This window comes from Syzygium oleosum, unplaced genomic scaffold (genome assembly GCF_021117445.2).
Source record: "Syzygium oleosum isolate NSW1041296 unplaced genomic scaffold, Sole_v2.1 Sole_v2.10, whole genome shotgun sequence".
NCBI lineage: Eukaryota > Viridiplantae > Streptophyta > Magnoliopsida > Myrtales > Myrtaceae > Syzygium > Syzygium oleosum.
In genome coordinates this window covers 11,727,609-11,743,875 of record NW_026607494.1, presented here as the reverse complement: position 1 = coordinate 11,743,875, position 16,267 = coordinate 11,727,609, and the positions used below count along the sequence as shown (strand labels likewise).

Below are 16,267 nucleotides of genomic sequence, written 5' to 3'. Positions count from 1 at the left end.
GACGATTTGCCAATTTAGTCCTAAACCATTCAATTGTGTCAATTTAATCATAAATATTTTGAAAATTTACCAATATAGTTCAAAACCTATTATTTATATAATTGGTCAAAAGGATTATATTAGCAAATCGTAAAAAAGTTTATGATTAAATTGGTAAATCGTCAAAATGTTTAAGACTAAATGAATACCGTACAATTGGTTTTTGACTTTTTGGACAAGTTTTCCCTGCAACCTACAAGATGGATGGTGGTGTGGGTATAACTGTCTAGCAACTAAAAATAATGCATCTCGACCAACCAAATCAATAATGAAAAATCAAGGAAAGCATGGAAAACAAAGGGGAAATCAAAATATCACATGCATATTTTCGTGAAAAGATATTACATAGCCCAAACTGGAATCCCATTGTTCCATTTCGCCAAGTTATGAGATTTACGCTGCAAAAATCCAATAATACCGGCGCATCTTATTAGGCATAGCTCACACAATGCACGTTTAAAACATAATTTGGTTCCTTGAATAGGGAGGGTGGACCAGCATAGTGAGCCACATATTGCCGAGTTAGGAAGGTTCGCAAATGGGACTTGTAGAGATTGTAACACGATAACTCTTAAACTGTGGCCATGAGTAATTTTAGAGACTCAAACGTCAAAATTTTAGCCTTTCTCTTTACATACATTTTCCTCAATGCGAGAACAATACAATTGTCCTAATCTCTCGGCAAGGGAAAAATAACTGCTTGCGACAACTCTGGTTAATTTTTCGACCAAACTACCATGTTCAGTCTATGAACTATATTTATTTTTATTGCAATTGTCCTTTTGTTTTATTTTCCTTTGAAAATATGCGAAACATTTGAATATGCCAACTTATACATGTATGTACAAATTTGCGTGTATCCGTAGGATCGAAAAGCACAAGTTTGATGAGAAAGAGATATAAGTTGTGTTAGAGAGTCCCACATCAAAAAATTGATTTCACTTTGTCTCCCGCTTGAAGCTCTCTGTTTTCTTATGAGAGAACGCCGCGGTTGTGCCAACAGGCTAGGCCGTCACCCGCCGCCCTATTCTTTCATTTCTCTCCCCTTTATCTTCTCATCTCTTAGACCAATGCATTGCCACCTTTGCAACATATGCTCATCAATTCCTTTGGCTCTCGAACCTATTCTCTCAGCTCACGATTGTCTCGCACGACTAATGCCATCCGCTTCTGTTTCTCTCACCCATGCCGTCGCCTCCAACTCCGTTAGCACAAGGTGTAATCACAACATGAGCATGCGCTTTGCACGACATGACAACGAGCTTTATGAATGTCATCAACTAATTTCATAATCAGTATTCTTTCACCTACGTACTCTAATCCTGAAATAGTACTAATCAGTTGACGTCATTATCAGGGTTGGTCTTCATAGTAAGCGATTGGTTTGAATTTTGAATTTTGATAAATTAATTTGGAGTACCATGTTATGAAAGAGTAATCATATCATTGTACACAAGAGAGGATCTGCATTGATTTTTTATAACTTTAAAGTTGAGTTATGAGCAAGAAAGAATGCTAATAGGAATGAATTAGTGAGGGGTGGGGAAAATTGTCCAAAAAATCTTAAATCTATTGTACGACGGCCAATTCATTTCTAAATCTTTTAATTTTGCCAATTCGGTCCTAAACATATTGACGATTTGCCAATTTAGTCATTTCGATCAATTTAGCCTAGAAAATGACTACGTGGATACCTAGTCCAGAGACTAGATTGAACAGGTATCAAAAGCTCATGAACCACATTGAACAAATTGAAAGTTTAGGGACGGCATTGCACATTGGGTTAAAGTTCAGAAATCACATTAAACAAATTAAAAGTTTTGAAACTACATTGTACATTGGGCATGGACTTTTATCTCATTTTCCCATTTTCAAAATGCCTTTTGCGTAAGCTTCACACTGAAAATACACCACACTCTTACAAGCTTTTCTCTAAGCTAAACTCTCTCTGTCTCTCTCTCTATGCTCCACTCACTAAACAAACTCTTACTAATATTTACATGTATGCATCACCGCCTCTTGAAGTCCGACTGACTTCAATGTGAAAGGGAAGATTGCCGACTGACAGAGAGCGGCAAGCCAGTTTGGCTTTCCCTTATCATTTCAAAGTCTAAAATGTGGGCCCCCTTGTCTATTTCATGTGGCTAAAAGAAGTCCTACTTTGACCCAAACTCTTCATTGGCGGTTCAAAGAAGCCAACTTAGAAATTTTTCTCTTCAACCAAAATCAACTTTTATCATTTCTAACAACGGGGCACCAAGATAAAATAGGATGGTTTCGGACTAGACACCTAATTTCAAACCTCCATTTGACTTGATCTAGCTTGAGTAAGGTCTATTCTAGCCCAAAATATAGTAGGCACGCCTAGATAGACTTTTACTTTTTTATCTTCTTTTTCGCTTAATCTAAATTTTGCGACAAAAAATTTCTCAGGAATCCAAATCTACTCACACGTCAAGAACACACTCATTTCCGATCGAAACTTATCAGAAATGGCCGACGAAAACATGCAGAGAAGAGAGAAGAAAGAAACTACACCACACCCAGATCTTCTTGCTCCTTTGTGAATCTGTGCGGGTCACTGTTCCTTCCTCTTGATGTGTTTATATGTATAAATGGATGCTGTCGTGTGTCTCGTGTGAGAAGTGGATGGGAATGGCGTTTTTACCTGAACTCGGCAGCGTCGCCGTCGCGGGGGCCATCGACGAAGCTTCTGATGCAGACTACAAGCCTTTCAGTATTCAAAAAGGTGTAATGTAGCGTCACTGTCAATCACGAGCAAAGTGCGAACTGTCGATAACGGGCCAACTGCAATGGAAATCGTGAAAAAAAAAAAAGTGCATCGTCTTCCTTGAAAGATAGTCCGACATTGGATGGCGGTGCCTTTCTCTCTTTTTGGAAGTCTCTTGGCTCGACCGGACTTCTTCCTTCCAGTGTCGAATCGGACCTTCGATGGAAAAAAAAAAACATTCGTGAAAATTACGTGATACGTGATGCATCTCTTCTACGTGGAAATTACGTGATACGTGGCAAGAAAAAAATTTAGCCAGAAAAAAAAGCAAATTAATACCAAAAGTACTAAACCCGACTTAAAATTTATTTACCGTCCGAAAGAACATAAGTGGATAGAAGATTTTTGTTTCCATATTTCATGCTACGAATAAGGTAATCTTGTTACTTTTGAAAGTATTTAAACAGCTGCTTAGTTTTCGAAAGCCTGTTCGGATTGACTTTTAATTATTGCTTAACATCAATCATGTTGCTCGACCACTTCGATTTTTATAATTCTGATTTTTTCAGAAACTTTCACAACAACACGTATATATATATACACTTAAAATTTTCTGAATTTGAATAGTATTTTATATTTTAAAGGAAAATTTTTGCATTTATTTAAATGTAAAAAAAAAGGGGATCGGGGAAAGTTCTAGGATATGGTTTCTCGAGTAAAAAAATAAATGCGAGGATAAACTTTTTTTTGTGCCCATTTAAGAATGGATGCTAAGACATGATATTTAATAACATAATAAGCAGAGGAGAAATAAATTTGAAGGAGATTTACCAATAACCCCTTAAAGAGGAAAAATTTCAAGCATCAAAAATATATTACTGACGTGATTAAATTAGCGGATTATAATTTCCTTATAAATCAAAAAATGAGCCAATAAAAGTCAACCTTCTTGCTCTCTACTCTTCACATATATGTTCGCAACAATTCTCGAAAAGTTCCTCCACCAATAACCGCTTCATATGAAATTTTGATTTTGTTCGCCATGGAAGCTTCAAAAGAAGAGAAATCGCTTTCTGATCATGAGGTGGATGAACAAGAGGAAGCCCGTATCATTGAAATGGGAGAGCTCGACATACACTGGGGAGAAGGCGATTCCGAACCCGAGCCGACTCATGTCGAGAGCAGACCGAGCCTTGACGATGTCGAGGAGATCTTGGGATACAAGTTCAATGCCAAAAGATTGCTCGAGGAAGCCCTTACTCATCATTCGTTTGCTGACAAGTCATTTTGCTGCGAAAGGCTGGAGTACGTCGGCGATTCGGTGCTCAATTTGTTGTTCGCCAAGGAACAGTACTTCCGATACCCGGACTTGCCGCCCGGGTCACTGACCCGGCTCCGAGCCGCCAACGTGGACACCGAGAAGCTTGCACGCGTGGCGATCAAGCACGGGTTGCATCGCTATCTGCGTCATAGGATGCCTGTTTTTGAAGATCAAGTAAGTTGCTAATCATCATAATGATTATGGGGATTACGAAATATCCTAAAAAGGGAGATATAATCAACGTAATTAGGCACTAATCCTGTGATCTTGACCGAATCTGAAACGATTTATATCCTATCAAGCACGTCAACTCGTTCTAATCTCTATTCATTATATTAAATAGCTTAAAATGTGGTCATCGAACGCGATGAGAAACGTACCAAGTCAATACTAGACATTATTCGAGACTCAATGAGTCTAATTTATGTGAAATTTGCCTATGGATAGATTTTACATGTATGTTTCCTTTTGTTGATACATTGAACCAAAACCTATGTGTCAATTAAATTCTGTGGATGTGTCCCAGATTCAAGCATTCGAAAGAGCGATTCTAGATTACCCAGTACATTCCAATGGCCTAATCGACGTGCCCAAGGCTTTGGCCAATGTTGTGGAATCGACCATCGGTGCCGTCTTCATCGATTGCAATTTCTCACTGGACACTGTGTGGAAGGTATATGAATACAAATTCTAATCTCTCGTATCACTTTCATGCTCTCGTTCACAAGCTTTGTCCAAAAAAACTTATTCATTTGCTTTAAAGTTCTGATATCTGGAGCTTATGATAACAATAGGAATTAGTGTACATAAGAACCCGCACTAAAATTGATCACGGTCATGGGCGGGTTAGGCCCGAATTTTTTTATGCGAGTGGGCGGGCCGGGCTTGTGCTATTCGAGAGCTTATTGGAAGTAAAATTTGTCGTTCTTATTTTACTTATTTAATTTTAGACTTATACATGATTATTTTACTTTATGTATTTTTTTACTGATATACTATTTTTCAACTTAATATAAATAAGTTCGAAAATATCTACATTTGACCCGTGTGGGCGAGGTTGGCAAGCCGGTGTTTTCTATGGACGACCATGGACGTTCGACCTTGGGCCTGGTAGGACCACATAAATTTGGGGATGAATGGGTCTGATCCGGCTCGCTTAGGCCCACCCAATCTTTGCTCATCTAATATAAATTTTTTTTTTTAATATTCATTTTTATTTTGTTAATCCAAGCTGTTTTTTGTGTTTTAAGAGTTACTATTTGTGAAGCCCATGAAAATGTTGCTAACCAATCTGGTGCTGCCTGCATATGTGGTAGGTATTTCAAAGCTTGTTGGAGCCAATAATTAGTCCTTCGGCTCTCAAAGTGCATCCAGTCACCGAGCTATACGAACTGTGCCAGAAGAAGGGTTTGAAGTTGAGATTTGTGGATCTGTGGAGTGAAAGCTCAAGTTTCATTGTATTCGCAAACGATCAGCTCGTGGGAAGAGGCATGTACAAAGCCAAGAAGGACATTGCGCTAAACAGAGCAGCCAAAGATGCTTTAGAGAACATTGGAAGATTCCTTGGCGAGGGAGAGAATACCCATGAAGATGACAGTGGTTTAAATAAACTAAAAGATGCACTGAATCATGATGATAAAAACGAATTTACGTGAAGTTGATAGATCTCACTTCATTTCTTTTCGCTACAATAAAACAGACAACGGCCAGGATCATCCTTGTTTACTGGTCCTTATTTACATAAATTATTGTCTTGAATACTCTATAGGAGGGTGTGCTAGGGACGGTGAACTAACCGTTGCCTTGTCACCTATAGGCTAGCCGCTATTGGGACATGGAGCGTGTTTTGAGTCAGCTCAATTGCTTTAACGTATGAGTAAAACATGTTACTTACATACTAGCTAGTTTTTCATTCTTCAGAATACATACCATCAATTGGGCAAAGGAGCTAAGAACCTTATGTAATCTCCCAGGAAAAGATGCATGTGACAGGAGAAACGAATTAGAAGATCTAAGATCCTTCCATTCCGTATTTTTAGCTCATAATTTAATCGGATTCAACAAAGATAGAACCAAATGGAATTGCAAACAATCTCAAATTAAACTAGAAAGGACCCCTTTACGGCATTCTGTCTTCCTAACTCCCAACCCTACTAAACCATCAAATTTAGATTGGATTGCATTTAACTTGCACCAATTACCCAAAATTTGTGTACTCGAAGAGATAACATACAATAGATATACCTGAAATTTTCAAAGAGCCTAATGAAAAAATTTGTTTGACGATCGGGCAAAACATGCAAGGGCAAATGTTGTACTTGATACCTCAAATCAATGAACATAGGAGGGCAGCTTATTAGCTCTATTGTAAACTACTAGATATATGATGCGCGAAGATAATAGGGTTTCACCACAATCTGTTAATTTCTTCGATTGACTCGAATTCCTTAGCTATGAAAATTCAGATACTTTGAAGTTGGGTTGGCACCAAGAAAGATTGCTAATAGGAATGAATTAGAGAGGTTGAGTGTAATCAATAGCAAATCAGTTCAAATAGCTCTTGACGCCAAATATAGTCTACTCAAATAAATAATTTGGAGGTAATTATTGTGAGAAGGGTCGCATGGCTATTGAACGAGATTTTGTCATATGGAAAATTTAAAATCAACCGACGGTATTTCACCAAGTGGGCACTTAGTCGACATCAAAACCCATTTGGAAGAAAAAATTTAATTAGATATAGTACACTAAGCTTTCCTTACTAGCCGAATGAGTCATAATTTTTTAAAATTCTATAAAATATTTGAGAAAAATTATTATAATTATAATCAGGCCACTAATTCAGAGTCAACCCTATAGAGATTCGAGTAGACTCCATGTATTCTCACCTACGGTTAGTAGTATTTTAATCAAACCATTGAACTTTCGTTTCAATTTTATGGTCACCTAAGTTTAGGAGTATTTTGACATTATGAGCTTACAGTTACAATGTATACCGAGTAGATTTGAGCCTTTGATCCGAGCTCTCATGCAATGCAATTAATATGTAAATTCGTCCCATGATAATGTGGTCGCTTTGGCTTATCTATGACTCACCTTATAAGATGAATCTTGTCTAACCACATGAAAGATACATGAGTAATGGGGGAAAAGTGTCAGAAAAGTCCTAAACTTTTTGCATTGGTGCCAATTGAGTTATAAACCTTTTTTTAGTACCAATTAAGTCCTAAATCTTTTGTTTTTGTGCCAATTCAGTCATTCTGGCTAATTTTAACCAGATTTTGCTGACGTGGACGCTGGCCGGCCTATGTGGTACGGCTGGCGCTGACGTGAACAAATTTAAATAATTTTTTAATTTTCTTTCTTTATCTTTTTTTTTCCTCGTCTCCCTTCTTACTCGCTGGATGGCCACGAGGGCAGCCTCGCCGGCCATGAGCGACGCTTGCCCTCGCCAGCGACGGCGAAGGTGAGCCTCGCCATGGCTGGGCGAGGGCGGTTAGCCATGGGTGAGGCTCGCCTTTGCTGTCGTTGGTGAGGGTGAGCGTCGCCCATGGCCAGCCGCCCTTGCCAAAGACTGGGCGAGGCCCAACCTCGCCGGATCTAGCGAGGTCAAGCCTCTCCCATGGCCGGCCGCCCTCGCTAGTGGCTAGGCGAGGCTCAACCTCGCTGGATCTGGCGAGGTCGAGCCTCGCCCAGCCATGGCGAGGCTTGCCTTCGCCGTTGCTGGTGAGGGCCAGCGTCGCCTGTGGCCGACCGCCCTCACTAGTGGCTGGGCGAGGCTCCACCTCTCTGGATCTAGGGAGGTCAAGCCTCGCCCAACCATGGCGAGGGTGAGCCTTGCTGGTGGCCAGCCTCTGGCCGGTCGCCGGAGTAAGGAGGGAGAAAAGGAAAAAGAAAGAAAATCAATAAAAAAAATTCAAAAAATATTAAATATATTATTAAAAATTGTCCACGTCAGCATCGGCCGTGCCACGTAGACCGGCCGACGTTCACATCAGCAAAATCCGATCAAAATTAGCCGGAAGAACTGAATTGTCACAATATCAAAAGGTTTAGGACTAAATTGGCACAAATACAAAAGGTTTAGGACTTTTCTGACACTTTTCCCTCAGTAATGGGGATTACAAAATATGCTAAAATATAGGTAAATAATCACGGCACGTCAATTCAATACTTAACATACCTATTCGAGACTTTGTAGCAGTTTAATCTATGCAAAATGTGGTGTATGAATTGATGAGTTCACTTTTTGTTCAACATTTATCTATCTTTTCGTGATATATTATATCAAAAACCACATGTCGTTACTTAAATTCTATGGACGGTTCCAGATTCACGAGCAATTCTACATTATCCATTGCATTCATGTGGTCAAATTGACGTACGCAAGGCTCTAAACGATATCGTTTAATCAACTATCATGCTATCTTCATTGATTGTAATTTCTAATTGGAAGGTATAAACACGAGTTTGCAATCTCATAGAAATTTCATGCTATCATTCTCAAGCTTCGTCGAAACAATTTCGCTCGTGTAATCTGCTTCTAATATCTCGAGTTATGATAACAATTGGATTTAATGTATTTGAACACAAGTGCTAAATTTGATCATGGCCGTCGGCTAGGCCCAAATCTTTTACGCAAGTGGCCGTTCTTTTGCTATTTTAGAACTTTTTTGAAATAGAGTTTGTCAATATTATTTTATTTATTTAATTTTAGGCATGTACGTGATCATTTTGGTTTTCGTCCAATTTACAGATCTAATATTTTTCATCTTTATATAAATAATTTGAGAATATTTATATATGGCTGATGCGGGCGGGGTTGGTGTGCCCATGTTTTTTTATGGACGAGCCTAAACGTTACAGCTTGGGCTTGGGTAGGACCAAATAAAGTCGGAGCGAAATGGGTCGGGTAAAGCCCGCTTAGGCCCACTTTGTGTGTGTATGTCTGAAGACTTGCTACTTATGAAGCCTATGGACATGTTGCTGACCAATTTGATTTTGTCTGCTGCATATGCGGTAGGTATTTAAAACCTCATTGGAGTCGATAACAAGTTCTCCGGCCCTTCAAACTGCATCCAGTCGCCGAGCTATTTGAACTGTGCCAAAAGAAGAGTTTGAAATTAAGCTTTGGGGATCCATGTACTGACAGCTCGAGTTTCATTGAATTTGTAAGCGATAGCTTGGGGGAAGAGGCGAGTACAAACCCAAGAAAGACATTGCACTGAACAGAGTAGCCAAAGTATCTTTGGAAAACATTGGAAGATTACCGTGTGATAGAGAGAGTACCTACCAGAATGATAGTAACCTGAAAAAACTAAGAGGAGATAGTGAATTACGAAGATAGAAAGAATTTATGTAAAGTCATCTGACATTACTTAAGCATTGTGGAGAAGGTTCTTTGATTTCATTCCATTTCTTTTAGCTGATAAAGAAGAAACAACAGATGATGGACAGAATAGTCCCTAAAAGCATAAATTACCGTCACTAATACCCTTTAGTGACGGTGTGCTAATTGTCGCCCATGGCCTATAAGCTAGCTGCGTATATTGGTATTTACGGATCATTTTGGGTCAGGACGGGCCGTCCCTCAGATTACCAGTGACAGTCGAGCAGCCGTTGCTAAAATCTAGCTATTTGGGACGGTCATCCGTCCTAAACGAGCCTACACAATGTGAAGAAACAAGATTCTAAGAATCTCTTCAATGATGATGTATTAATAAACTGATCCAACTCCTTCTGCAAGGCATTCGAACTCCGCAGCCACAATATACATAGGCCCAACTCTACTACATTGAATAATTCTATGCCTTCCTCGATGAGAACCGATCACAAAAGTGACGATTCAACGTCCCAAGTGGTAAGTATCGCATCACTTGAAACACATATCAATGAATTGGCAAGTCAAAGCTGGTGGAGCACTAACTAAATCCCAGCGAGAGAGAATATAAAATCGACCTAAAGTTCTAATTTAAATAGTAGCATACCTCAAAAGATATCGACACCCTTTGACAACGACCAAATTCTTCGGTTAGAAAAAAATTGATTTGATATATGGTAAGCCATGAAGTAAACTTCATGCCAATACCAACAGGACAAAGAGAGGGAGAACAAGGCGCTAAAATCATGCCAACCCAGTAACTATGGAACTCGTAAAAATCATTAAAAACTATCACTAGAAGGAAACACTCTGGCAGGATCTCGCATCTATACAAACTCACCATAGTAATAGGAATAAAGAGGAATTGGATGGCCTCAATCAGTACCTCCTACCAGGTCCACCGCGGCCGAAAGCCTGGGCAGGCATCATAACCTGTGGCTCAACCTCGACGAGCCCAGGAATGTCGGACATGCCGAGAGAAGCGAGCATGTCGAGAGTCTCCTTGTCGACCTTGATCTCGTTGGTCTTGATGGCTGATTCGTCGGGCACAAAGTCCATGCGCCGCTCACGCTCTTCCTCCTGCAGCTTCAACGAGATCCCACGGACGGGTCCCTTCTGAATGCGCTTCATCAGGTGGGTGGAGAACCCCGCGATCTTGTTCCGGAGCCTCTTCGACGGGATGATGGCAACTTCCTCCAGGATCTTCTTGTTCGTGTGGAAATCCAGAGTCATGCGGGAGTAGTACCTCTCGATAACCTGGCGAGAGGACTTCTTCACAGTCTTGGTGCGGACACGACCCATGATGGCTTACCTGTTCCGACGTAAATAAGTGAATAACAAAAGAACACAGAACAGCCATTACCATATCTCAGTTGCAAGTTGCAACTACTCGTCAGATTACAGCATTAAGAGAATAAAAAAATATAGCACATCAAATTTCTACTGCATGGACAATATTAGCCAACTAGAAAACTAAGCATTCAAATCCTAATTGCTAAAAGGCACTCCTCAGATAATTACAATCCAAACCCAAAACAAGATCCAATACCAGGACCAGACTGAACTAAAAAGAACATGAAAAACGTCACAGAACTCAGAAACCTCCGACCCCATGAAAACTACTAAAACAACAATAGCTTCACGTGTAAAAAAACTACTTCGAAGCGCAATCGAGCCAGTGATTGCAAGAAACAGAAACTAGCAGAACACAGTAAACCCTAACCAACCATCTTTAATCACAGCAGATTGCAGTGGAATGACAAAGGATCCACGACCTTACTATTGCTAGATTATGGTCAGGCTCAGCTGTTCAGAGGAGATGAAGACTGAGGACGAAGATGGAACGGATCCTAAGGAGCACTCCGCGACTGCCACAAGGAATGAGCTTTGCTGACGTGTTTATAAAAATGAGGGAGGAAGCTAGGGTTTCCCTCTATTGGGGTGGCTGTCATCAGATGCGGGCGGTCTTAAGATAGGCTCGTTTCTAACAAATGGGGTTCTACCAAGTCTATCCGGATTTCCCCCTTGGCTTCCTTCAGAGGACATAATGTTCGCCTCCTCTTAGAAAAGATGTGCTCTTTCTTTTAAAAATTTCGAGGATGAAAAAAGTTTTCTAATTTTTCTAAATTATGAAAAACTAATCGTATGGTTTATTCATTTCAAAATATATCAAGCATAAAATGCACAAAAAGTGAAAATAAGACCTCTCATATGCTTAGTGGGTTGACTACTGGCTAAACAACGGTTGGATATAACCGATTCATGTTGCAAACGGGCTGGGCGATTAGGGAACTTTTTGGGCTCGGCTCTTTTGGGCCCAGTCTATAGGCCTGGCCCTACAGAAGAAAAATAGTATTCATTCCCATCCGTATTTGCATATGATATGACTGAAACTGAAGCAACAGCTTCCTCCATTCCAATTTGTATTCAGATTTGTCGAAATGGCTCCAAAACTTATTAATAACCCACAAACATTTAAATGGGTCATACTAAATTTCTCGGGCTTGTATAATGAGTTTACAAAATAAAGAGGTCAAAACAAATGGGTTGTGAATCGGTTCATCCCTCCTAGAACTTTTTGGCAGGCCCTTGGTCATCTCCTTCGCCACCTTTAGTGCTAGGCTCATCAGTGCCCTCACCGCCTTGATCACCGCTATCCTCGTGGAGCTCATCACCTCGTCTATCAACACGTCGAACTCCGTCTTCTCCTCTGCCGCCGCCCCCTCCCGCCTCTCCCCCGCTCCCGGCACCATGGCCACCGCCACTGGGTGAATGAGGTCCAACTTTCTCTTGCAAGTAGTCCATGAGGACGTGGGCCTCTGCGAGGGTGAGGCTAGAGATCCTGTTGCCGAGCTTCCTGATCTTCTCAAGGCCTCGATGGTGGCGACGGGGCGGGCGGTAGTGGCGCGGTGCGTCAGGTGAGTGATTGGGCAGGGCTTGAAGGGGAATTGGAGGGCGGATGGCTGCGTTTTAAGTGGGTGAGTGGAGGAGAGGGGTTGGATAAGAGGATGGAGAGCGGGAGGTGAGTGTAGAGAGACCCGTGGTTGCCATTCTCGCTAGAGAGAGAGCGAAGAGGGAGAGGAGGAAGGAGTAGAAGAAGGTGATAGACTTTGACTGGGAGAGGAATATGAAGGAGAGGAGTGAGAGGAGATAGGGGTGAGCATGGTTTCAGAGTAGAAACTAGAATATGAGAATTTAACTGGTGAGAATTTGTAAGTTTCAGGTTTCAAGGTATGCATGATAGGTTTCAGGTTCCAAGTTCCAAAAATTAGGGAACCTGTTTCGACTGGTAGGTTTTAGGTTTTAGGTATGTGAAACCTGAAACCTGGAAACTTAAACAATTTTTTTTTATATTTTTTCTTGGTCTATGTCTTCGCGTGATCTTGCGGTGTTTTATGACATTAGATAATAAATGTATAATCTGGAATCACTAGTCTGAGATTTCATTTTATGACTTAATAGTGTTTCATATTCTTTGTATCTCTAAATATAAGTTGTGATCAGTGGATCATAGCAGCAAGTTATGGTTATTAAATATGACGATTCACTACAATTGTTCAATTAATAATACATGTGGAATCTGAGTAGTCCCTGGAACCCCGGAACCTGTGACATGATAGGTTCCAAATTCTAAGATATGTAAGGTAGGGTTTACTGCCCAAAAAGTGAGGAGTCTATTCCCATGGGTATGTTCCAGGTATCAGGTGGAACCTGTACGAACCTGGAACCGCTCACCTCTAAGAGGAGGCACATTAGAGTTGAGTAGCAACGGGCTTTGTTTTTTACATTTTCTTTACTTTTGATGAGTTTATTATTATGATTATCGACTTCATTACTTTATATTTGTGTACTTGTGTATAGGTATTAGAACTGTATAATTGGTAATTAAAATTGAAAAACATCACATCAACTAATGTATTATTAAATGGGCGCTAACCATTATATTAAGATTTCGTTTATATTTAACCTAAAACTAAAGCTTGAATAACTTCATGATTTGTGGATGGCCCGGGTCGGACTTTCACCACTATCTTCATGCCCCCGTCCATGACCCGACTCCCAAGCTTCCTCACTAACTTGATGATCCGGTCCATGGAGTAATCCATTCTTCAAAGGCAATAATATAAGGAGAGAAAATGCTAAAAATGAATCCCGAGACGGGGTTGGTTATGGGTCGGGTATAGGTTGAAAAGTTTGTAAACGGGTCAAAATGGGTTAAATTGGTCAATTTAAGTCGGACCAATTATGTCCCAGTCTAAAGCCGACTCAATCCACCCTCTTGGCAAGCCTATTTGTATTTGCATAGAACAATAAATACCGGTATTCATTATAAGCTAGTGGTTTGATTTTTGAAACTTGACAAATTCTGATTAACTTGTAGTACCGTGTTATTAAGAGTAATCGTATCACTGTCATGTCAGCAGTTTGTCGGAAAATTACCTACTATTTTGTTTATAAAAAATGCATCTACTGCAAAAAAGAAAAAAGAAATAAAAAAAGAAGAAGAAAATTTATTGCATTGCACAATTGAGATACCATTATACCGGTCACAATATCTTTCCTTTGCAGCTCATGGCTTATAAGAGTGAAACTCTAGTGTTATCGATATGAGAAGCAGTTGTGCTCGATTTAACAAAGAAGAATAAGGGTCACTTTGCAAACAAACTTTTATGTGGAGGAAGTACGTGGACATTCCAAAAAAGATTAGTTGACCAAGATTTATTTGAATGATCAATTAACAGACATTACATAATTAAATGAGCCGCCGAAAGATGATTGCCATAAGATTAAACTTAACCATGTGATCTAACATTGGCCCAAAAGCAGAAGATTCCCTCCCTTTCAAGCTCGAGGGAGCTTCATGGTGCCTAAAGAAACATGATCTGTCAAATTCAATTGACAGATCACGCAATGTCCCAAATTATAGACACGTGGAATTAGAATCCTTGTCTAGCTACAAAGACAAACTGGTTCGATCCGAATTTCGGACATCCTTTTCCTCGCAAGGATTCTTCAAGAGAATTTTGAGCGAGTCAACTTCCTTTCGCCGCAGGGGACATAATCCGGCATGTTTTGACTTAACGAAGGAAAAAAAAAATAGAAACGGACGTTATGCTATACTTATAGTATATTATAAACACGAAAATCGATCATTATGTTAGAGATATTTATGTTATTTCCTATGCTGGAGATAACTATGATATTCCTGTTGATTATTCGCATCTCTCAAGATTGTCTGTATATATAATTTTGATTGTGCATATCTAGATATTGATTACCTTAAATAATCATTTAATAAAGCCTAAAAATAGACTCGTGTACTCTATATAGATATATATATATATATATATATATATATATATATCAAAATATACCCGAATTTCACATTCGTCTCTTCCCCATATTATTTTCTCAACTCATTGTTTTTTTTTTTTTACATTATGGTTAGGATGACATTTTTACAGTAAATATTTTCAGCTGTCAAAACCATACAGTAAAGGTAGGTCCAATTTATACAAATGAGGATTTTATCCGAAATAATTTTACATCATATTTTGTAAGACGGGCAACGAACTAATTATTAATGTATAATTATATGTATTATGGGGTATTTATGTAATTATGTTTATATGTGTACCCTTTCTGTAATTAGTCACTCCTATAAATACATATCATACAACCCTAATTAGGGTTGAGCCACCATAAAAAGGGTACACATATAAACATAATTACATAAATACCCCATAATACATATAATTATACATTAATACTAATATCGTTAAATCGGTTTTTTCCATATCAAAACAAAGAGACTGTTTTGTGTATTTCCCGTTGAGATTGAGTATGCTTTTCTTTCATTTGAAGTAGTCAATTGACATCTCAAGTAATTTGTGCTTACTGAACTCAATCCAGATTGCAATCACAACATGTCATTAATCAAGGGAAATTGTTCAAAAAGTCCTAAACATATTGTACCTTGGCCAATTCAGTCATAAACCCATTAATTTTGTCAATTTAGTTTTAAATCTTTTTACGTTTTGTCAATTGAGTCCATCTGGCCAATCTTAGCTGAAAATCGCTGATATGGACATTGGCTATCTTACATGGCATAGCCGACGCTAATGTGTACAATTTTTATAATCTTTTTAAAAAAAATTCTGAATTTTTTTTTCTTCTCTTTTTCCTTTCTTTATTTTTCTTTATTTTTGCTTCCAAGCATGGCAAGTGTCACCGGCCAACCTTCGCTGGTCATAGGAGACAGCTGGTTGACCCTGACTGATCGCGGCTCTCGCCCAGCCACGTCAGCGCCGACTGTTTAACGTGGCACTACTGGCATTCATATCAGCGATTTCCGGTTAAAATTAGCCAAATTGACTTAATTGGCAAAACGCGAAAAGGTTTATGACTCAATTAACAAAATTGAAAGGTTCGGGATTGATTTAACCAAAGTGCAATAGATTTAGGACTTTTTGGACAATGTCTCGTATTAGTCAACTTGCATCAATTACTTGGGCTTCTCACGGTGACGCACCATTCCAATCACATAAAAAGTTATTATGCAAACTCGATCAATGAATGATGCGACAAATAGAACCAATAACAGTGCATGATGTTGAACAGGAAATTGTGGTTTTTTTAGCTAGATCTAGTTCGATACTCAAACTTGTTTATGTGTGCAATCGGCTCCACCTAATAAATAAAACTTAAATGGTATAATATCCTCAAATCGCTAATCAATTCAACAAAATTTTTACCGGATGAGGACATCACAAGTGACATTATTTTTTGTATCGCA

The 16,267-nt window shown here is 39.3% G+C and overlaps 2 protein-coding genes and 1 pseudogene across 3 annotated transcripts; 1 reads left to right on the top strand and 2 right to left on the bottom strand.

Annotated features, from left to right (window-relative positions):
• Window positions 1-3,812: 3,812 nt before the first annotated feature.
• LOC115679890 (ribonuclease 3-like protein 3) lies at window positions 3,813-5,746 on the top strand. The gene is made up of 3 exons (XM_030603617.1): window positions 3,813-4,265; window positions 4,618-4,764; window positions 5,408-5,746. Exons 1-3 carry the CDS (start codon window positions 3,813-3,815, stop codon window positions 5,744-5,746), a joined length of 939 nt encoding a protein of 312 aa, XP_030459477.1.
• A 4,376-nt stretch (window positions 5,747-10,122) lies between these two features.
• LOC115679872 (40S ribosomal protein S17-4) lies at window positions 10,123-11,392 on the bottom strand. 2 transcript variants are annotated; one of them, XM_056315237.1, is made up of 2 exons: window positions 11,252-11,392; window positions 10,123-10,783 (listed from the first exon to the last, which is right to left on the bottom strand). In XM_056315237.1, the coding sequence occupies exon 2, from the start codon at window positions 10,771-10,773 to the stop codon at window positions 10,351-10,353; it is 423 nt and encodes a 140-aa protein (XP_056171212.1). In that variant the 5' UTR covers window positions 10,774-10,783; window positions 11,252-11,392; the 3' UTR covers window positions 10,123-10,350. The 2 variants fall into 2 exon arrangements, with proteins under 2 accessions (XP_056171212.1, XP_030459446.1); XM_030603586.2 differs by having other exon boundaries at window positions 11,247-11,391.
• Window positions 11,393-11,960: 568 nt separating this feature from the next.
• On the bottom strand, window positions 11,961-12,522 carry LOC115679891 (50S ribosomal protein L12-3, chloroplastic-like; annotated as a pseudogene).
• Between the last annotated feature and the right edge of the window lie 3,745 nt (window positions 12,523-16,267).